This window comes from Bos mutus, chromosome 23 (assembly GCF_027580195.1).
Source record: "Bos mutus isolate GX-2022 chromosome 23, NWIPB_WYAK_1.1, whole genome shotgun sequence".
Taxonomy (NCBI): domain Eukaryota; kingdom Metazoa; phylum Chordata; class Mammalia; order Artiodactyla; family Bovidae; genus Bos; species Bos mutus.
This window is the reverse complement of record NC_091639.1, coordinates 39,018,024-39,039,764: the sequence shown is the minus strand read 5'-3', so window position 1 is coordinate 39,039,764 and position 21,741 is coordinate 39,018,024. Positions and strand designations below refer to the sequence as shown.

The 21,741-nt window shown below is 54.0% G+C and overlaps 1 protein-coding gene across 2 annotated transcripts; it reads right to left on the bottom strand.

The window, feature by feature from the left end:
* Positions 1–1,904: 1,904 nt before the first annotated feature.
* Positions 1,905–21,458, bottom strand: MTCH1 (mitochondrial carrier 1). Of its 2 annotated transcripts, none has more exons than XM_070361161.1 (12): positions 21,119–21,458; positions 17,183–17,267; positions 14,145–14,251; positions 13,674–13,751; positions 13,317–13,374; positions 12,959–13,010; positions 11,455–11,514; positions 8,912–9,005; positions 6,866–6,913; positions 6,615–6,682; positions 6,316–6,391; positions 1,905–2,738 (listed from the first exon to the last, which is right to left on the bottom strand). In XM_070361161.1, the coding sequence occupies exons 1-12, from the start codon at positions 21,437–21,439 to the stop codon at positions 2,667–2,669; spliced, it is 1,119 nt and encodes a 372-aa protein (XP_070217262.1). In that variant the 5' UTR covers positions 21,440–21,458; the 3' UTR covers positions 1,905–2,666. The 2 variants fall into 2 exon arrangements, with proteins under 2 accessions (XP_070217262.1, XP_070217261.1); XM_070361160.1 differs by having other exon boundaries at positions 8,861–9,005; positions 21,119–21,457.
* Between the last annotated feature and the right edge of the window lie 283 nt (positions 21,459–21,741).

The following is a 21,741-nucleotide window of genomic DNA, read 5'->3' as shown; positions in this document are numbered from 1 at the left end:
CGGGTGGCAGGGGAGGATTCTATCCTCAAAGAATGAAAGGTCCAGGAAACAAAGGGCACATTTAACATATACAATACGTGCACCTGAATACTGAACTGAAAATGGTTAGCAACTGCTCAACTAAAAACTGAGATGGAGTATCACCGGTGATTTTCTTGCCATTTCTGCATGTGAAAGATAACCTGGGAAATGTAGTCGAGAGCCTGAAATTCAGCGATCCCAGGGTATTGCCCGGGAATGGCACTGCCTCTCCTCAAAGTGACTCGCCAGGCCCCCCAGGCTGGCTCTTTACCTCGGTGGCTTCTCCAAACACCTGGGAGGCGGCAGCTGCCAGAGGGAGGGGTTCTTAGGACTAGCTGAGCTCGGACTCGAATCTGGGGGCCCATAGGAAGCAATTAATCCAAGAACAGGACTTGAGGATGGAGCAACGGGAAGAACAGTTACCCCGGGGCAGTGGTCAGTGCCAGGGGAAGCCATGCTGGGCTAGAGAAAGATCACGTGCTGTGTGGCAGACCCGCCTCTGAAGGGTCTTCCTTCTCTACAGAATCCATGCCAGCGAGCCCTGGCCCACTCGCCTTGCCATTTGCTTTCCCTCCCGGCCACTTCGGTTATCTGAGCTTGAGTGTAAGATCTTAGTGACCCCCCGACCAATGTACATTTACAGGACACCTGCACAGGCACGCTCCCGTGTTCCGGGGAACAAGCATATGTGAAGCGAACTACGGCAAAAGCATTCCAGGGCCGTCCCTGGGCAGGACCCAGCCACACCGTGAGGAAATATGACCTAAGTCCCAAACCCCAACTCCCGAAGCCCGCTCCCCTAGGGCAGGGGCAGAGAACACTTGGGGAAACCAGCTGGCCCTCAGTTGGTATTACCACCCCATCAGCTGGAAGCCTACAGTCTCCAGGGACCAGCATGTTCCATCTGTAAGTTTTGCCTGTTTATAGACCCTGGTGTTCGGCAGAAGTAAATGGAGGGAGCTTTGCCTTTTCTAGAGAAGGCCAAGCTCGGTGCTGCAGCTAGGCTGCCTACCCCTTCTGCTGTACCCACATGACTGCTACCCCAACCAACTTGGTAAAATCCGACAATATCATCTGCAAACGGTGCTGAGGACAGCTGGACTTTTGCATGGAACATTTTCTGAAGCTGGGAGGACTTTTTCGAGGGCGTGTCTCCCTGGGAAGAGGCCTGTGCACTAGCTGTTGCTCTGTGAACTGGCATCTCGGCCTAATTCAGAAAACCACCCTCCCCCTGCCCCCGCCCACTGATCTACGCCAAGCCCAGGCCCTTCGCATGCCCAGGCTGGGCTGCCCCCAGCCCTGTCACTTTACAGCCCCTTCTCACACAACTGGGCTTCCCTTGTGGCTCAGCTGGTAAAGAATCTGCCTGCAATGTGGGAGACCTGGGTTCAATTCCTGGGTTGGGAAGATCCCCTAGAGAAGGGAACGGCTACCCACATTAGTATTCTGGCCTGGAGAATTCCACAGACTGTATAGTCCATGGGGCTGCATAGAGCTGGACACAACTTTCATTTCACTTCTCATACAACCACAAAGGATTGAGAAACACCCTGCAGACAGTTGCTGCTGCTGCTGTTAAGTCGCTTCAGTTGTGTCCGACTCTGTGCGATCCCATAGACGGCAGCCCACCAGGCTCCCCTGTCCCTGGGATTCTCCAGGCAAAAACACTGGAGTGGGTTGCCATTTCCTTCTCCAATGCATTAAAGTGAAAAGTCAAAGTGAAGTCGCTCAGTCATGTCTGGCTCTTAGCGACCCCATGGACTGCAGCCTACCAGGCTCCTCAGCTCATGGGATTTTCCAGGCAAGAGTACTGGAGTGGGGTTGCCATTGCCTTCTCCTTGCAGACAGTTAAGCTCATGAAAATAAGACACTCTCCACAAAGCTCCAAATCACCACCGATGCATTTATTTGCGGGACAAAGGGTCAGATCTTATTAGGAACTTTAAACTGGATACGACTAGAGACGCTGATCTGCCTAACATCTGGGTGTTCACAATTGCACAGATAACCATTTCCTGCACGTGAGGCATCACCATTAAACCGACGAACCTTTAAATTGACAGGGAGAGGAACACATTCTGAGCAGACACATGATTTCCCATTTAGAAGGTGCTGCCTTAATCAGACAAGTAGTGTTGAGAAAAACAAAGACAGCCTCCTAGCCAAGGCCGGGAAGTGACGGCAGCCCCCTGAAAGGGGATCACACCCTATTTACAAAGCAAGAGCGCGAAGCTCCCAGCTGAGCTGCGGGATGAGAGCTGGGGCTGACTTGAGGGGTGTGAGTGGGGCAGTGCCACCCGACCTCAGGAGCCTGTACCCCTCCAGCGTGGGCCTCCACAAGACCCCTGCACGAGGCCGACTCGGGAAATCTGCAAAGTGGACCGGGCCCCCATTCCCCAGCCCCACCCCACCTTCCCCGGGTCCAACAATGCCCAGCCCACTGGACGCAGCCTCACCCCCACCCCGCCCCTGCTTCTGGACAGACACATGGGAAATACGGAAACTGAAGCCCAGCCCTGCTAGAGCACATCTAGGTGACGCTGGGGTGGTTGTCTGACAGGTGCCCCGAGATGATCAGGCCTCACCCGCGGTGGCCAGGCTGAGACAGCGCGGTTGGTTGGTTGGTTGGTTTTAGGTGATTCAGATTACTCCAGGGCAAAGCACGATCCTGATGACACCCGGCGGAAAAGCAGGCTGGAGCCTCGGAAGAGCTGGCCCTGGATTGGAAAGAGCAGTCAGGTCAGTTGAGAGGGGAGGCCAGGCTCCTCAACCCACAGAGCCGGGCCAGCATGTGACCAACAAAGGGCCGGGAGCTGTGAGCCCCTGGGGTTGGAGGCAGCCGGTCTGCGTTTGCACTCCTCGGGGCAATGTCAGGATCTGCTCTGCGCTGCAGCATAGAGTGTCCAGTGTTGATGGGGCTCCTGAGGAGGACACCCGCTGCTCTCTGGCATCAGAGCCAAGGGGCCTAGAGCTCCTCCCATACACAGGCCGCGATGCATGAGGAACCACCTGAGTTGCAGAAGGCCTGTGTCTGTCTCACGCCTCCCTGCTTTCCTCCCATCCACCATCCTTTTCTCAAGCCGGAGGCCAGTCAGTGTGCTGCTTCCTCCTGCCCAGGCCCCTGCCTCATCCTACTGAGGCCAACCAAGGCCAGGGAAGCCAAGGATCTGCCCTCGGCCAGCCACCTGGACCTTGGACCCAGAACTCCAACCAGGAGGAGTGTGCCTGGGCAACACAAAAACTTCAAGACTGGCACTCTCACCAAGCTCACCATGTGGCCCAGCGCCAAGCTCAGGCTCTCCAGGGCACCTGGGGCGTCCTGCGGGAAGGAGGGGCCAGCCTCCAACAGGCCGGGTTTGTCTTCAGCCCAGATTACTCAAGGTTATAAGGAGTTCTTGGGCTTCACCACCTACCCCGTGGGCTCGCCCATATTTGTTCTGAGTCTTTAAGAGGTGAAGAAATGACCTAGTCTGATGTTTAATTTGAGATTGCATCCAAGTACTGCATTTCGGACTCTTTTGTTGACCATGATGGCCACTCCATTTCTTCTGAGGGATTCCTGCCCGCAGTAATCCAAGTCTATGCCCCAACCAGTAACGCTGAAGAAGCTGAAGTTGAACGGTTCTATGAAGACCTACAAGACCTTTTAGAACTAACACCCAAAAAAGATGTCCTTTTCATTATAGGGGACTGTAATGCAAAAGTAGGAAGTCAAGAAACACCTGGAGTAACAGGCAAATTTGGCCTTGGAATACAGAATGAAGCAGGGCAAAGACTAATAGAGTTTTGCCAAGAAAATGCACTGGTCATAACAAACACCCTCTTCCAACAACATAAGAGAAGACTCTATACATGGACATCACCAGATGGTCAACACTAAAATCAGACTGATTATATTCTTTGCAGACAAACATGGAGAAGCTCTATACCATCAGCAAAAACAAGACCAGGAGCTGACTGTGGCTCAGACCATGAACTCCTTATTGCCAAATTCAGACTTAAATAGAAGAAAGTAGGGAAAACCACTAGACCATTCAGGTATGACCTAAATCAAAACCCTTATGATTTTACAGTGGAAGTGAGAAATAGATTTAAGGGCCTAGATCTGATAGATAGAGTGCCTGATGAACTATGGAATGAGGTTCGTGACACTGTATAGGAGACAGGGATCAAGACCATTCCCATAGAAAAGAAATACAAAAAAGCAAAATGGCTGTCTGGGGAGGCCTTACAAATAGCTGTGAAAAAAAGAGAAGCAAAAAGCAAAGGAGAAAAGGAAAGATATAAACATCTGAATGCAGAGTTCCAAAGAATAGCAAGAAGAGATAAGAAAGCCTTCTTCAGCGATCAATGCAAAGAAATAAAGGAAAACAACAGAATGGGAAAGACTAGGGATCTCTTCAAGAAAATCAGAGATACCAAAGAACATTTCATGCAAAGATGAGCTCGATACAGGACAGAAATGGTATGGACCTAACAGAAGCAGAAGATATTAAGAAGAGATGACAAGAATACACAGAAGAACTGTACAAAAAAGATCTTCACGACCCAGATAATCACGATGGTGTGATCACTGACCTAGAGCCAGACATCCTGGAATGTGAAGTCAAGTGGGCCTTAGAAAGCATCACTATGAACAAAGCTAGTGGAGGTGATGGAATTCCAGTTGAGCTATTCCAAATCCTGAAAGATGCTGCTGTGAAAGTGCTGCACTCAATATGCCAGCAAATTTGGAAAACTCAGCAGTGGCCACAGGACTGGAAAAAGTCATTTTTCATTTCAATCCCAAACAACGGCAATGCCAAAGAATGTTTAAACTACTGCACAATTGCACTCATCTCACATGCTAGTAAAGTAATGCTCAAAATTCTCCAAGCCAGGCTTCAGCAATATGTGAACTGTGAACTTCCTGATGTTCAAGCTGGTTTTAGAAAAGGCAGAGGAACCAGAGATCAAATTGCCAACATCCGCTGGATCACCGAAAAAGCAAGAGAGTTCCAGAAAAACATCTATTTCTGCTTTATTGACTATGCCAAAGGCTTTGACTGTGTGGATCACAATAAACTGTGGACAATTCTGAAAGAGATGGGAATACCAGACCACCTGATCTGCCTCTTGAGAAATTTGTATGCAGGTCAGGAAGCAACAGTTAGAACTAGACATGGAACAACAGACTGGTTCCAAATAGAAAAAGGAGTTCATCAAGGCTGTATATTGTCACCCTGTTTATTTAACTTATATGCAGAGTACATCATGGGAAACGCTGGACTGGAAGAAACACAAACTGGAATCAAGATTGTCGGGAGAAATATCAATAACCTCAGATATGCAGATGACACCACCCTTATGGCAAAAAGTGAAGAGGAACTCAAAAGCCTCTTGATGAAAGTGAAAGAGGAGAGTGAAAAAGTTGGCTTAAAGCTCAATATGCAGAAAACGAAGATCATGGCATCCGGTCCCACCACTTCATGGGAAATAGATGGGGAAACAGTGGAAACAGTGTCAGACTTTATTTTTTTGGGCTCCAAAATCACTGCAGATGGTGACTGCAGCCATGAAATTAAAAGACACTTACTCCTTGGAAGGAAAGTTATGATCAACCTAGATAGCATGTTCAAAAGCAGAGACATTACTTTGCCAACAAAGGTTCGTCTAGTCAAGGCTATGGTTTTTCCAGTGGTCATGTATGGATGTGAGAGTTGGACTGTGAAGAAGGCTGAGCACCGAAGAATTGATGCTTTCGAACTGTGGTGTTGGAGAAGACTCTTGAGAGTCCCTTGGACTGCAAGGAGATCCAACCAGTCCATTCTGAAGGAGATCAGCCCTGGGATTTCTTTGGAAAGAATGATGCTAAAGCTGAAACTCCAGTACTTTGGCCACCTCATGTGAATAGTTAACTCACTGGAAAAGACTCTGATGCTGGGAGAGATTGGGGGCAGGAGGAGAAGGGGACAACAGAGGATGAGACGTCTGGATGGCATCACTGACTGGATGGACCTGAGTCTGAGTGAACTCCAGGAGTTGGTGATGGACAGGGAAGCCTGGCATGCTGCGATTCATGGGGTCACAAAGAGTCAGACACGACTGAGCGACTGATCTGATCTGATGTTTAATTCTTAAGGAAATTCAGATCTAAGCACCTCAAACCCCTTCTACATACAGTAAAATTTACTTATAAAAGCCTTGAATTCTATGACAAGCCCTTAACTTTCCATGAAGGGTATACAAAAATCTTTTCTCTCCGATCAATGTTATGGAGAAATGAGGAGAAAACTCCCTGGAGTGCACACTTACCTGCACACTCAGGTACTTCCAGCAGTGGATCCAGGATTTGAACACTGGGGAGTAAGGAGGGAGCCCAGCCTGCAGCCTGCACGGGAAGAAGAGCGTGTCAGACCCAGAAGACAGTGGGAGGAGCTAAAGCTGCCACCACCCATATACTGACCCACATATTCCTCCCAAAGGGGTATGATGAATCCCAGAGGAAGCTGGCATGCCAGGTGGGCTGAGGCCACACAGAGCGGCCGGGAGGGGCTCAGCCAGGTCCCCCCAGCAGCCCTGGCAGGGTGCCTGGGGGAGGGGCACACACCTACCCGCAGTTGTTCACAGCCATGAGATCGCCGACCAGCAGGAAGGGGTAGGTCAGCATGCTCACCGCGATCTGCAGGAGACCCGAGGGTCAGTGACCCCACCCACCGCAGCCCTGGCCGGAGTTCAGGGGGCAGGGACACCCTGTGCCAGTAGCCTTCACTAAGGCCTGCCTTCAGCCACCACCGGAGCTGGCCTCCTAGGCCCCACCCAGGCCCCCAGCACCGTGGAAAGGGCCATGCAGGGCCCGACTTACCCCCATCACAAATTTGGTGTAGCTCCGGATGGCCAGCGCCTGGCTGAACTGGAGAGACACAAAGGGAGATGGGTTTGGCTCGGGAAGCAGACTTCTGATGCACAGGTCCCGTCCTCACTGCCTGCTCTGTGGCCCCCTTCACCTTGCCATCCACACTGGCCTTGCACCCAGCTAGCACTCAGCTCCTCCGCACACGAAGAGCCCACTTTCAGGGCCTGCCAGCAGCTCTTGCAGCCTGTGAGTCAGAGCCGCAATCATCTGGGGGGCAGAACTGGGATATCCTGACTGAAAGGGCTTCTGTGACCCCACCGTGGGTGGTGAGCGGTGAAGGGAAGGAAGGTGGACTTCTAGGCTGCAGCCTCTGCAAGTCCTGAGGACTGGGCCTTTGATCAGTGCCCAGGGCTCGGCACACATAAGCGCTTACTAAGTGGAAAACCAGGTGCCCATGTGAACCGCCCAGACAGAATCCTGGGTCCTGCAGTGAAAGGTGAGGGGCACCGCTGGGTTTTCTGCCCCCCACCTCACCAAACTCTCACTCCCTTCAGGCCCAACTCCTAAATTCAACTTTACCCACGAAACAGCCCCAAAACAGGAAGGGTGATGACCCATCCCTCAGCCTCCTGTGGGGCCGCCCCACCAGATGGACACCCTGCAACCCTGGGTGGAGGTCTACCGGGCCCTCTGCTTGAGCGGCAGCCTCACCTTAGCCTGAAGCACTCGAAAAGTACTTTCAGTGAAGTGCTGACTGCTGCTGTCTGAGGGTAAGTGCAGCAGCCCCTGGTCAAACACCTGCCCACCTGGACTGGAGGAAGCCGTCAGCTGTGGGACGACCCCCATCAACACCCCAGCTGTCCCAAGCTTGCTGTGTGTGACGGCAGCAGCTCACCCACTCCCAACGCCCTGGAGCGAGGGCAGGGCCGTGGGTGTGCTACTCTCATTACTGCAACTTGTATTTGCTTACGTTAAAAGGCCAGTAAGACTCCACTTATCCACTTCAAATGGTCCGTTTCCCTCTGCCTCAGCTGTGAGCTCTGAGGCACTCCTCACCACGGACTCTTTCCCAGACCACCCTCACCCTGGAACTGCTGTTCTGGGGCCCAGACACAGACACAAGACGATGAGCCCCCCACCCCCAACAAGGCGATTCTGGGAGACAAGTCCCCAGGCCCTCGTCAACCCTCCTAGAGTGGGCGATCCCTGCTGTTGGGATGTCTGGCTACCAGGAGCCCCGGCTCATCACAGCCCCCCAACTCGTATCTTGGTTCAGGCAGAACTAGTCAAACTAAGTCCCCAGCTTTCTTAACCAGTGCCTTTTAGAAGGATCAAGGCTTCCCCGTGCCTGACCCAACCAGCTGAGAGGTCTGTGCACACCTAGTTGTGGAGACTCCTGCTAACAAGAGCGGGGTGCGCCTGCATGGCGCATGGCCTAGCTGACTGAAGCACCCTCAGCTGGGCCCAGGGAGGGAGACCTAGTCCCAGCACTGTTGACTCACAGCCAAGGGCCTCAGGACAGCCCTTCAATCTCTGGGGCTCATGTCTGTAAAACACAGTGTCACCCTGACTCTGCTCCTTTCACAACTGGGGTGCTGTCAGGATCAAACGTCACTGTTCACAAAAGGGCCTGAACAAGCCTACAACACTAAGTGAGAGCTGAAGCGTTACCATAAGCTGGTCTATCTCCTGCCTTACTAGGGACCCCTAGTTGGGTCACTGTCTCAAACCAGCCTTGGATAAAGTCCGTATCCACGTTACCAGTGAAGCTGCCCAAGGATGGGCATCCCATAAACCCCTCTAGGTCTTGTTAGCGATCTCATCTCCTCGGAGACAAAGTTCACCCAGGGACCATCAGAGGTCTTCTGCTCAGACCCCTACCCACCAAGGACCCTCTCCAGCCCCCAGGGCCCAGTGCTCAGAATCCCAGAGTCCTCAAGTCTGCCCCAGACCCTGGGCATCAGCAGTACATGGAAAGATGGACAAGTCCTTGTTCCAACCAACCTGGGAACCTGGATTCTGGTCGTTCCCCAGCCCCCCTGGGGTGTCACTCACGCTGTCATCCACCAGGTAGGCATTGATGAAGTGGGCCAGCAGGTTACAGCCCCACAAGAAAACCACATCGCCCAGGAGGTGAGGGATTAAGCCGCTAAAAAAACAAGGTGAGCAGAGATAAGCAGGAGAGGGAAGGGAGCGATTCCTGGGGGCTCCACACCCAGGAAGCAGGCAAGGATGTTCCAAGCTCTAAACTTCAGCGTTATCTACCAGCACCACCTCAGGAAGGAAGGCTGCAGGGGCCACGTGGGCCAGCAGCTATCCACACCAGGAAGGCAGTGTTCCTTTCTTCACAGGGTGTGGGGTGGTGGAGTGTATGCTACAAGCCATATCTGAGAGCACAAGTTAAGCCTATGATCTCATAAGTGGTTTTCAAACTACAGAAGCTGGGTCTTAAGATGAATGTTGCAAAATCTGGGATTTTCAAATGCAGATAAGGAAAGAGTACCTACACTTTGGCATTTTTCCTTTTGCCTATTTACCTAATCAACGCTCACAAAACTTTGCTCAGGGCGTCTGTCTTCATCCCTGGAATGTTCCACCAAAGACACTCCATACAAGCTTCAGTAAGGAGGGCTGCCTTTTCAAGTGATGGCCTTTAGAATAAACATCTCTACACAGTAAGATGAAGTTTTCCTAAGATACAGTGCTGAGGGCGAAAAGCCAGATTGGTATCAGTGGGTCCTGTGTGATCCTTGTGGTCTTTTTCTTTTTTTTAAAAAATGTGTTTATTTGCTTGTTTAGATATGAAGTCATGTGGAAAGAGTTTCAGGAGAATGGCTTTATCTTCGGGAGAGGACGCAGAATTAGGATTTTTGAATTTGAAAAAGTATTTCAAAATATCTGAAAAGTTAAAAAAAATATATAACACACCTATTAATATGATATGAGGGACATTAATAAAATGAACCTTCTTGAATGCAATTTCCAATCCTGTTGGTTCCATCTGTGTTCAGACTGACTTTTCACATACACACTCAGCGATTTCTGAGCACACAGATCATGTTCTACAAATATGCAAAAGAAAAAAGAATCCAATGGGTAAGCAGCTGTTGTGTGGGAGTCCTATTCACACATCAGAATAGAATGTATATATACAGTGAGAGTGAAAAATACCAGAGGCGATGATATGCAGTGTTTTAAGGTCTGAAGTATTAGTCACACAAGCAAATATTTATTCACACACACACACACACACACGTATAGACATACACAGACACGAACGTACATTTGAATAAGTGTGTGTATATAAATCAAAGTTTGTCAACCTTGGCACTGTCGACCTTTAGGGCTGAGTAAATTCTTTGTCATGGGAGCTGACCTCTGCATTTCAAGATGTTTAGCGACATCCCTGGTCTCTACCCACTAGATCCCAGCTGTGACAACCAAAAGATGTCTCCCGACATTACTTACGACCCCTGTGGCAAATTCACCTCCTACTGAGAACCACATACACACGCACACACACCTACATGCAGAACACCTGGCCGACTGTGGCACCTCAAAGTGAGTTAACACAGAGCCCCAGGTCTAGCGCACTATGCTCACGACATCATGTATGTCAGTGTCTAGACCTAAAAAAAGCAAAACAAAAATATTTGTAAGGCCTGGCTTTTGGGTTCTGTCATGGTTTACAGTCTTTTTATACAGTGCAAGTTTTCTTTACAGGTGGAGCAAGGTGGGTGTAAGACACCCCACCTTGGGTTGGGTGGAGGGTCTGGGACCCTCAGGAGATGGCGTGCCCTGCTGACAGCTGCTCTGCAGAAACGCAGGCCCGGAACGGCCAGGTCTTAACTTTTGAAGAGAAGCCAGAAACAGGGACTGTAATGCGAAGCATTCTAAATATTAAATGTTAAATCACTTCAGTTGTATCTGATTCTTTGCAACCCCATGGACTATATATGGCTCACCAGGCTCTGCTGTCCATGGGATTTCCCAGGCAAAAATATTAGAGTGGGTTGCCATTTCCTTCTCCAGGGGATCTTCCCGACCCAGGGATCGAACCTGTGTCTCTTACGTCTCCTGCACTGGCAGACAGGAGACCGGATCTTTACCACTAGCACCACCTGGGAAACCCAAATGTTGAATGTGAAGAACTACTTTGTCAAACAGGATTTATCAGCTGGAGTCAGCTTACGAGCTGCCCGGGGCTTGACCTTCAGCCTAAGTCACAGACTTCCAGCTGTTTTTCTGCAGTGAAACCAAGGACGATGGACGAGCTGAAGACCTCCTGAAGGCCAGCCTTGTGCCCGCTCCCCAGCCCTGGAGCGAACGGACGGAGGCAGTGGGGTTGGAGTGGGGGGATGGTCCCCGCACGCCCGGTGTGCTGGACGGACAGTACCACTGCTGGGCGAGCCGTGGCGTGGAGGGGGCTGGGCAGCTCTGGTTCTGCCAGTCCGCAGCGCACGTGCTGTGGAGCTCTACGGGCCAAGCCGAGGTGCAGCGGTTAGTCTGAGGCTAGCAGCCGCGGCCTGAGGGTTGAGAACGCGCCTGTTAGTAGACCCTGCTCCGTGACAGTTACGGGGAGTATAAAACTCACGTACACGAAGAATCCCAGCAGACCCTCTTCTTTGAAAATCTTCCCAATGGAGCTCAACACGCCGCTGTGGAGAACACGGGGAACACAAGGTCACCGGGCGCCTGCAAGAAGCCCGCACCCGGGTGGGGAGGGGAGCCCCCAACCCCTGCTCAGAGCTGTCCGGCCCTGGTTGGGACGGGGAGGGGACATCCTCTGTCACCGGGCAGAAGCCAAGTGGAGACAGTCACAGCCCTTGTTTGGGGATGAGAGGGGCACTGACACAGTTCACTGAGACTCAGGAAACCCACCCCACCGGGGGCAGAACCCCAGTTCTCTATGGCTATCTTGTGTGGATCTGGAATGTAGGAATGAACCTTCAGGCCTGGGCTGCTACAAGGCGACGGACCCTCCTTCTGGCAGGCTTTTGTGCTCAGCTCTGGCTGAACAACCTTCTGGAGCCTGCATGCCTGACAGAGAGAGAGAGGAGGCGAGTGGAGAGAGGCTCCTTCCCAGAGGGCAGGGACGGAATAGAGGGCCCCGCAGCAGAAGGCCCTGCAGCAGACCGCCCAGATCGCCCAGCCTGGAAAAAGACAGACACCTGGCCTATCCCAGCAGGGAGCTGGGAACATGTGCCCCGCCCGCTGCAGCCTCTTAGCCATCAGAGGGCAGGCTGGGACGTCTTAGGTGTGAAATGCAAAGGAGGCTCAACTGCAACCTCTGGGGCCTGGACAATGCAGGGAGGCTCTGCAAAGCTGAGGGCTGGGGTGGCCTAGGTGAAAGGCGGTGGGAGCCAGAGCCCTGCCAGGCCCCACTACCCTGCTTCTCAGGACTGTGACTCGGCCCACTGGGTTCTGAGCTCACTGGGGGAATGGGCCAATTTCCCACTAGCGAACTCAAAAGGAGGCACCATGGCAGCCAAGCTTCCTGGGGCAGTGGCCCCAAGGACAGCTACAGGAAACCACCGAACCCAGGAAATGAGAAGCTGAGAGGAAGGGAGACAAGCGCATGACTCCTGCCCTGTGTCTCCAGGACCCCCTCCTGTCCTGCACCCAGAGGGGAGAGAGGGCACAACTGCCCCAGGGAAGGGCGGGGTCAACACACTGATGACCCCAGAGCACCCAGCTCAGTGACGGGCATGGCAGGTAAACAATGGGAGGGACAAGCCCTGAGCCCACAGGTTGGATGGCAGCTTAACAGAGGAGGGAACCAACTATAAGCCCGCTCCTGCGACAGCTGGAGGAAGGGTCAGGATATGACTCAGGGGTCAGGAGGGAGCCCCGGTGGGACCCCTAATCAAGAGGACTCCAATCCACCCACCCCTCTGCAAGGTGCCCAAGCTCATCCAGGGACACCCTAGATGAGCGAGGGAGAAGATGCCCTGGACTCAGACTACGGAAGTCACTAGCCCACTCCTCTGAAGCTGCTAGAAATGGCAGAAATGGGGCGGGAGCTGATCCCAGCCTGGCCTGTCCTGGCAGACTCTGAGTAGTGACAGGGCCCTCCTGCCCATCCTGAGAAGCATTACCCACCTGTACTTGGCCTCCCGTCCTACAAACTGGACCATGCAGCGCATTGAGATGACTGAGGAGAAAGGAAACACACACGCAGGTGACACAATGGCCAAAGACCACAACTCCCCGGCCGCGGGGCCTGTGTCCAAGCCCAGGAGGGGAGGCAGCCTCTGGGATCCCTGTGATCATGAGACACCCTGTGATCACGTCCCATTTCTTCTGCCTGGGAAGAGCCCCAACTCCGCTGGACTGGACTGGACGCCAGCATTACTAGCGATCCCAGTAACGCTACTTCCCAGGCACTCTACTGCTCCCTGTCTACCATCCACGAGGGCTCATCCCACGGCTGGGGTGCAGTCTCCAGCGGGCAGCTCACCATGCAGGGGGTGGGCCAGCATGCGCGACACACACTGCATCATCATCTCATAGGAGGTCTGTAAGAGAGCAGAGGCGGGCACTCAGTCTGGCCTGTCTCCGGAACACTCCTGTCTCCCGTCAGGCCTGTCTCCCCTGACACTCACGGGGAGTGACGAGCACTTAACGGGGAGAAACCAGGATCCCGAGGCTCCCACACAATCAGTCTACCTCAGACGGGCCCTGGTTCACCCGCGCACAATCCTGTCCTCCATCCCCCAATGAGCACACAGGGGGCCCCAACTGTGACTCTTCATCGACTGGCCTGACTTGGCATAAGAGATAATGATCAGGCTCTTCTCCAGGGCCGGGTACCCACCTCCTTCACCACCTTCCTCAGAGAAGTCTTCATGTCATCCTTGTTGGAAACCTGCTCCATCTCGTCTGGAGGGAAAACCTGAGATGCAAAGAGCAGAGGTGGCTCAGAAGCAGAGTGCGAGAGCGCCTCTGAGATGGAACTGGGAGGGGACGCAGAGGGCAGGACGCAGCACCGGCTGCTTTTCCTGGCCGTGTCCGTTAGCGGGGCCCAGCATGGGAAACCCCCCCAGGGCTGAAGCTGGCGGGGAAAGCCCCTGTCGAGTGTCACAGGGTGCACAGTAGGGCAGGAGTGTTTCCAATTGAGGGGACTCAGCACCGGACCACCTGGCCTTGGAGTCTGGTTATGGTGCTGGGGGGGCACCTCGACCAACCCGGGCACTGAGAAGCAGGACGGGTGCCCGTAGTGGCCTGCAGGGGGACCGGGAGCTCGGGGGGCGCCGGGCAGCCGGTCCTGGCTTCGCCCCGGGCTCACCTTCTTCATGCTGCCCCGGGTCACAGTGGAGAGGGCGTTGGACATCAGCCGGGGGCTCAGGCCTCGGAACAGCCCTATCTTCCCATCCACCTGCACGATGTACTTGGCTGCGGGAGAGCAGGCGGGGCAGCGTCACACCCGGCCCCGGGGCACCCACTCCTGGGTCACATTTCACACCCAGACTGGATGCGGCCTTGTCCCTCGGTACCTGCTGGATTCCGTCACAGGAGGGAGCACTGGCCACGACCCCGGGAGCACTTGGGCCCCACTCCCAATTATCTTCTCTAGCCCATTTCCTTTTGCAAAACCTTCAAAACATTTTTTTTTTGACAAACAGGTTCATGTTTTTTTTTTAGCTTTGAAAAATCTTGGCTAATTGAGCGACAGGTTTTCAACTCAGCAGCTTCAGTGCTACAACCTAGGAACCAACTCTGTTGATGAAAAATGTTTTCCTCTGGAAAAAGAGAAAAAAAGGAAAAAGACTGGTCCCAGGGAACAATGAAGTTTGCAAACTAAGGGAGGGAAAAGGAAAAGGAAGGGGTCCCGGGAGAAAGGCTCGAGAGGGAGAGGGGCATGCCCACTTTGTCATGTGCTGCACCCAGGACCCCACCGGGCACCTCCTGACATTTATTAATCACGGGGGACGGCGGGGCAGGGGGGAAAAACCAGTGGAGAAGTAACTAAAATAGAGGCACTGATGAACTACTCTACAGAAAAAACAAGTGGTCAGGGAAGCTGGACCCTATCTAAGTCATTGCTTTTCATGAGCCTCTAAATGGATACTCTCTTAACGTTTTGTTGCTTTATTTCATTAAATATCAACTTTTAGACAACGTTCAAAAAAGGAGACAAGACAAATTTTTATAAACCTGAGTGCCTGGAAGCTAGCAGAACGTTCCCTCACACAGAGCCCCTCCAAGCCCTGACCTCGGCTCTCCAGCTCCGCACAGTGGCGGGAACCCGCAAGGTGCCTGTCCTCCCCTCCCCGCTTCTGCCAGCAGCCATTCCTCGTGGCAGCTCCACCGGCTTTCCCGGCCCCAGGGCACCTGGTACCTGCTGGTTTGGCTTCCGGGGCCAGGTGTGGGGCTGGAAAGAGAGGAGGAGGAGAGGGGAGGCTGGGCCACTGGGAGGACGCCATGCCTCAGAGCGGAGGGAACAGGCAGAAGGAAGGTTTGTTTTGGGGGAAGGGAGCTCCAAGCAGCCGGAAGGAGAGCTGGTGGGATAAAGCCTGAGCGTGAGTTCCAGAAAGAGAGGACACTTAGCCTCTATTTCCACCCAGTTTCCGAGCCAGAAGAAGAGGAGGGAGCACGCCTACCTCCCCCCATCTCAGGGCGGAATTATGAACCAGGGCAGAGAAGGGCAGGCAGAAGCGCCTGGAAAAGCCTCTGTGCCACCATGGGCCCCCTGGCTGGCCGGGGGCTCCATCACTCCACGGTTTCTCTGTAGTCCCCCAAAAAACTCCTCGCCAGGAGGCCCTTTCTGGGAGAAGACTGAAGAAAGCCACACTTTTCACCATGATGGGGAGGAAGAGATCCTGTCCGGACAGTGTCTAGACAGCCAGATAGCTGGGCCCCCTGCCCAACTCGAGAGCAGGTATGGTGTCCAGAAATGCCCACCAGGCACCTGCTTCCACCATCTGCACTGAGACCACATTTATATAAAAGGGGCGGGGGACACCTCAGGACTCGGCTCATCTTCACAAGACACTATAACATGACTGTCAAGACCCTCCACCCTGCGTCCTTTCGAGAACGACTGTGGGACATCAACAGAGACAGTCTGGGTCCCGGTCTCTCTAGGCCTAGAGCCCGGCACGGCCGTGTACAGAGAGACGGAGGCACGGGGCTGGCAGCCCGCCACCCAGCCTCCTGCAGGGCGAGTGTCCACTGGCTTCATTGTGTGCCAGTTGCAGGGGCGGTGAGGGGAGCTCCCTAAACCTGTGACATCCTCCTCCCCCACACTGACAATTTTTAAATGAAACAAATATGAACAGACTTCTCCCCTCAAAACAACATCTTCCACCTGGCCCATGCTGTACTCAATAAAGTGGCCAAACTGGAAGAGAAATGGGACGTGAGGTTCTGCCAAGAGTGTGTGACGTGGAAAAAAGGTGGGGGGGGCGGTGCGCGGGCAAGGGCCTAAGTTATTTAGCAGAAGGAAAGCTTTTCAGAGGACTGTTCTGGACTGACTACACAGATAAGACGAGCAAGGATGGATGGAGCATGTGGGGATCAGCCCAGCTGAGAGAGCAAAGGCACGTTTAAAGAAGTTCAGGAGGCGGGCAGGGATGGTAGATGTGAAATGGTCCTGGCCGGCTGTGGGCCTGGGGATAAGCAGTGTGGGCAGCTGGTGGGCTTTGCTGGCACTGGGCAAGCCCCAACCACCGTGGTGGGCTTCTTGATGGAGAGACCCTCAGGCAGGCAGAGCTGCTGTGCTTGTATGAAGGGCCTGGGTGGGCAGCAGCTGACGAGGAGGGCAAGGCCAGAGCAGCCCTGAGCTCGAGCAGGTCATCAGGGCCAGAGGTGAAGCCGAGACCCACCTGAGTGTTCCACCCCAGGGGATGGGGGTGCTTGAATGAGAGGGCACTCTTGCCTGGGGAACAGGGGAGGAAAGGAACCCAGGAGGTCCCAACAGGTCTCCTGCTGGAGGAGCAGGAAGGCCAAAGAACTGGTAACAGGACAGCCAGACTGCTCAGGAGGGAAACAAGGGAAAACCGCCGCCACCCTCGCTCCCAGGCACAGCCTGGGGTGGCAGAGATGACAGGAACCCCTGTCCCGGACAGCCCTCTCTCGGGCACCTGTCTGCTCTCCCACTGACCGCGGGCAGCCCAGGCAGAGGAACTGTCCCACAGCCGTGCGGGTCACCGGCTCCCACCCCGACACCCCTCTGTCCCTGACCCCACTCCCACACCAGTTCTGACGCTGGGTACCCCATGCGGCCCCACCTTGTTCCCCGGGCCCAGCTGGGCCTGCTCCCTGCTTGACGCCTCTTTCATGTCTCTCTGGGCGTGGGCTTTCCTGCCTGGGGAGCACACTCACCGTAGGTGAAGAAGCTCGGCAGGTAGAGGACCTTCCTCCCCAGCACGTTGGTCCCAATGGTGGGGGGCATCGGCTCATGGCCCACCTTCAGAATCGACAAACACAGAGGCAGAGTCAGATTCTCCTGCTGATTCGGTCTCCCTTCTCCTCTTTCCCAGGCCTCGAACTCTCCTCCCACAGAGTCCAGGGCTGTTCCTGATGACACTTTCCCGTCAAAACATACCCGGAATTTCATCGCAGTCTGTTAACTATCAGCATCATGTAATCGCTCGAGGCATAGAAGTTTCCAGTTCCAGACACCACAGTCACCACAATCCAAGCCGCCCATCCCCCAACATTATGACCTCCCAATTCCAGGTATTTCCAGTGCAGGGACTCTCCCCTCACCCCACGTTCAGGTACTTCAAACCCCATGCTTATCTCAGGAAAAAAATCTCAGTTAATTCTCATCTCCAGGGTAAAAACGTCACTCCAGTCTCAGTCCCAAGGTGGCAACGCCAAAACCCATCACACCCAGATGTCAGCCCCAAACTTCAGACGGCTCCTGCACCCCCTGCAGACGTCACAGATACGTCCCTCTCACTCCCCAGCAGAGCACACTGCCAGCTCAGACAATCCCTCACCAGTGATCTAACCTTGATCACCCCACATCCCTGGGACAGAATGACCCCCTCATTTCTGTAGGGTTATAATTCCTGCTGTACAGATGATGATTATAATTAAGGTGTCTGCTAAAGCCATGGGTGAGTGAAGGACCAAGCCACCCCACCCTCTGTGAGGAGGAGAGGGGTTCTCCTGAGGGGTGAGGCCATTTGTTATACTGCCGATTAATGAGAGGATTCTCCGCTGCCCAGCTAGAGGCAAGGTGTCCAGGAGACCAGCATCTCAGTGGGGTGTGAGAGGGCTCCTCCCTGGCAGGGGACCTTCAGAGCTGCCCAGATGAATCGGAGGAGCTCCGCTAGGATGTGAAAGTAAAAACAGCAGGATTGGGAAGTGCTGCCTTATCAGTGGAACTACGCATGCTTCCAGCTTCTTCAGACCTTGTTTTTGCTTCTTCACCTTAGTCAAGTGTTTCTGGAAGTTGAAGCTGTCCCCTGCAGATGGGATTCTGAGCTGCATGACAGATTACTGATTATGACTTAAGAAACTCCCTCCAGGACAGAGAACTTCTTACAAGAAAAAAATCAAGCCCAGGGGAGCTGGAGGGAAGGGCTGGGCCAGGTGACCTAAGCAGTGAACCCTCCCCCTTCCAGACCTTTCCCCTTAGGAGCTAAAAGCATGAAGGTTCTGAGGTTAGGTTTGTTCTGATTTTGTTCTCTTATACAGGCCGTATTTCTTTATACCCTCAACTCCAAGTCTGAGCCACTGTCCTTTTGCTGCCTTATCCACTCCAGTCACCACAACTGGGGAGCCCCATTGATTTGATTTCACCCTTAAACCTGCTCAGTCCCTTCATCCATATTCCCATAGGTCCCAAATCTGTGGAGTCTATTTTCTTAACTTCCACCTGTGTTATTGAAGGCCTGCTGATCCTATCTCACCCCTATTCCCTTCCCTCTCAAAGTTTTTGGGTCTTCACTGCTGTAAGCGGGCTTCCTCCAGTTGCAGGGAGAGGGGGTTAGTAGCAGTGCTCAGGCTTCTCATTGCTGTCGAGCATGGGCTCCAGGGCGCTCGGGCTTCGGTACCTGAGGCACACATGGTTAGTTGCCCCAAGGCGTGTGGGACCTTCCCGACCCGGGATTGAACCAAGATCTCCCGCATTGCAGGCAGATTCTCTACCGTTACTCATTTTTCTGGGACAACCCCCAAATCTGCCACTCCAATCCTGCCACCCAACCCCAAACTGGAATCTTCCTTTTTGCAAAATGTTATCTCTAATTCCCAAGCTGTATCCATTTAAGATTTCACCCTCAGATATGTTACACTCAGCACCAGCTGCGTTCAAACAGGACAGACCACCTCAGTCATCCCAGCTGGGCTCACTCACCCTTACCACCCACTGTCCAGACTGTCTCACCCTCTCGACTCCCTCATTCCCTAATTCCCTGTTCTCCTTCATTCCCCATTCGCTCTCATTCCTCAACTGCTTTTCCTAGTGACCCTTATTTCAATTTTCTTCTCCTGCAAGAGAGAAGGGAGGACCTTCTCCTACCAAGGTCCAAATGATGAAGCCACTTCCAGGTTCCTTCGCATGGAGACCTCTGCCCAATTCCTCGTACTCCAGCAGCCTCCACTCCACAGACACTCCTATTGGCCACCCTGAAGTTGCAGTTCTTGCCCAATCTCATTCCATCATCCTTGCTTCTCATCTCAGGTACCACCGGTTCCAAAGCCTCAGTTTCTCTCCCAAACTTGTGATCTTTATTGGTGCAAATACAACCTTAATTTTTATAAGAAAAGCAGCCCTTGCTCCCAAATCACAACCAGACACCAGTCTCAACCTTTACCCTGTCAGTCACTTCCAAGACTGAATGTCCTCATTCTTTGTCATATTCCTTGTCACACTCCAAAATCCACTGGCTCGGGTTCCTCAGACTCCAGATTTCAATTACTCCTATTCTCAAGTCCCTCTCTTTCCAACTGTATCTCCCACTCTCAGTCCGTTATCAGGACAGTAAATCTGATACCCTTTTGCCTCAACTCAAATCAAACCTCAAGATTTGGTTAGGTTTCCATCTCAATTTTTAACTCCTCCTGCTTCTTAGCTAAAAATTCTAGGCTGAATCTTCAGATTATCAGTCCAGGCCTGAACCACCCCATCTAGGCTGCGCTCCTTTCCGTCACGCCCACCTAATTTTGCCAAAGGCACTCCCTCCACCCCTGCACTCCGCCCCCTTCCAGCTCCATCTCTCCCTTTCTCAAGCAGCCCAGTTTATCTGTAAAGGCACTGCTGGTCCGACCAAATGCACCCAGTGCCCCTGCAAGCCTCGACTGCAGAGACAGCCTACCTTGGCCTCAGTCTAAGTCAGTCCCTACATACCCTCCAACCTTGTGTTCCCAACTGGCCCCTCTGGCCAATTCCAATCCGGCCAGACCACTCCGGCCCCCAACCGTGACTTCAATGTTCTGCAAATGCGTCATCTCTCCCCTCACCCCCCACAAAGCCTCCGCCTCACTCCCCTTTCCAGACGGATCGCCACTACTCCTCCCCCCACCGCGTCTCCCTATCTGCTCCCCTCCTCCAAAGCACGTCATCCTGTCCCCTCCTCCCATCAAATCTGTCGTCGCCATCAAATCCAGAGCCCCCATCTCCTGTAAACCGATAGCTTTCCTGTGCTAAATCCTTCGCCTTCGCCAAATTCCATCAACACTGAATCCTGTGTCCCCTTCTTTCCAGAAGCTGATGCCCCTTTTCTTTCCTAAATTTTTGGCCATGACCCCAGTCCTTTGTCCCGCCCCGCCCCCAATCCTCCTAAATCGCTTTAAATCCATCTCTATCAAATCTAGAGCTTTGGCTCTCCTTCACCCTAAACAAGTGTTCATCTTCTGAATACTGTGCCTTGGCCCCCAATCCTCCTCTCCACCCTATCGCCAAAAACTTCCCACCCCTCCCCCAATTCTGTTGCTTCTTTCACCCCAAAATGCCGCCCCTCCCCTCCAAGTCCATTGCCTCCGTTCTTTCATTTCCTAAACTTATCTCTTCGTTCCAATGCCCCCTCCCCTGTATCCCGAAATTCCTCTTTCCTTCCATCTTCTCCCAAATTTGTCGCTGACCATTTTGCACTCGTCTCCTGCATCCCCAAACTATGCCCGCTGCATCCCTAAAACCCTCACCGCTTTAGTCTTCTCCCGCTCCTGCGCATCACCCCGCCTTCTCCGCCCCCCTCCTCAAATCCACCGCCTTCGACCCCCCGCCGCCCCCATCCCCCTCCAGACCCTGGCCGGTCACCTTCATATCAGCCCTCCATCTCCCTGTGGCACCCCTGGCCCCCACACCTGGATGAGCAGCTTCACGTAGAGCAGCGGGTGGCTGAGCGCCGTCACTCCTGCACCAAGCGCCACGAAAAGAGCCTCGGTGGTCGGGGCGTTGTCCCCGGAGCCCAAGCCCCCGGACGCACCGTCCATCCTGCGGGCCGAGGGCTGCGCCGCCGGCCGAGGGTGGCGCGGGTGCGCGCGGTGTGCGGGCGGCGGGTCTCGAGCCCGGGCCTCGACCCCCGCCGCCGCCCCGCCGCGAGCTCCGGCTCCAGCTCCGGCTCCCGCCATCCCCGCGGCACCGCCGGGAGCCCAGGACGCCACTTCCGGGTCCGAAGCCCCCATGGCGCGGGGCGGCGAGGTCACTCCCCCGTCACGTGACGGGGCGGGCGCCACGCCTCCTCTGCGTCATGCGTCAGGGGGCGGGCCCTGCCCGCACCACTCACGGTGGCGGGGCATGCAGGAGTGTGGCGCGGTGGCTGTTGGCGCTGGATGTGGGCCCCGATCCCCCCACCCCAAACACACACCGGGTGGGGTTGGGCCCTAGCTCAGCGCCGAACAGTGGGCTGGGGGTCAGTGGTCGCGGACGGCCGGGGCCGTGGCCTCGGAGACTGCGAAGGCCGCAGCAGGCCTGGGCGCGCCCCCAG

Excerpts from the sequence above, each read along its gene's own strand:
- MTCH1 (XM_070361160.1), bottom strand. The coding sequence starts at position 21,439 with ATGGGGGCTTCGGACCCGGAAGTGGCGTCCTGGGCTCCCGGCGGTGCC. Across the intron at positions 13,375-13,673 it reads TGAGGAAGGTGGTGAAGGAG|ACCTCCTATGAGATGATGAT; the intron begins GTGGGTACCCGG and ends GCTCTCTTACAG. Across the intron at positions 13,011-13,316 it reads GCTGGCCCACCCCCTGCATG|TCATCTCAATGCGCTGCATG; the intron begins GTGAGCTGCCCG and ends CTTTCTCCTCAG.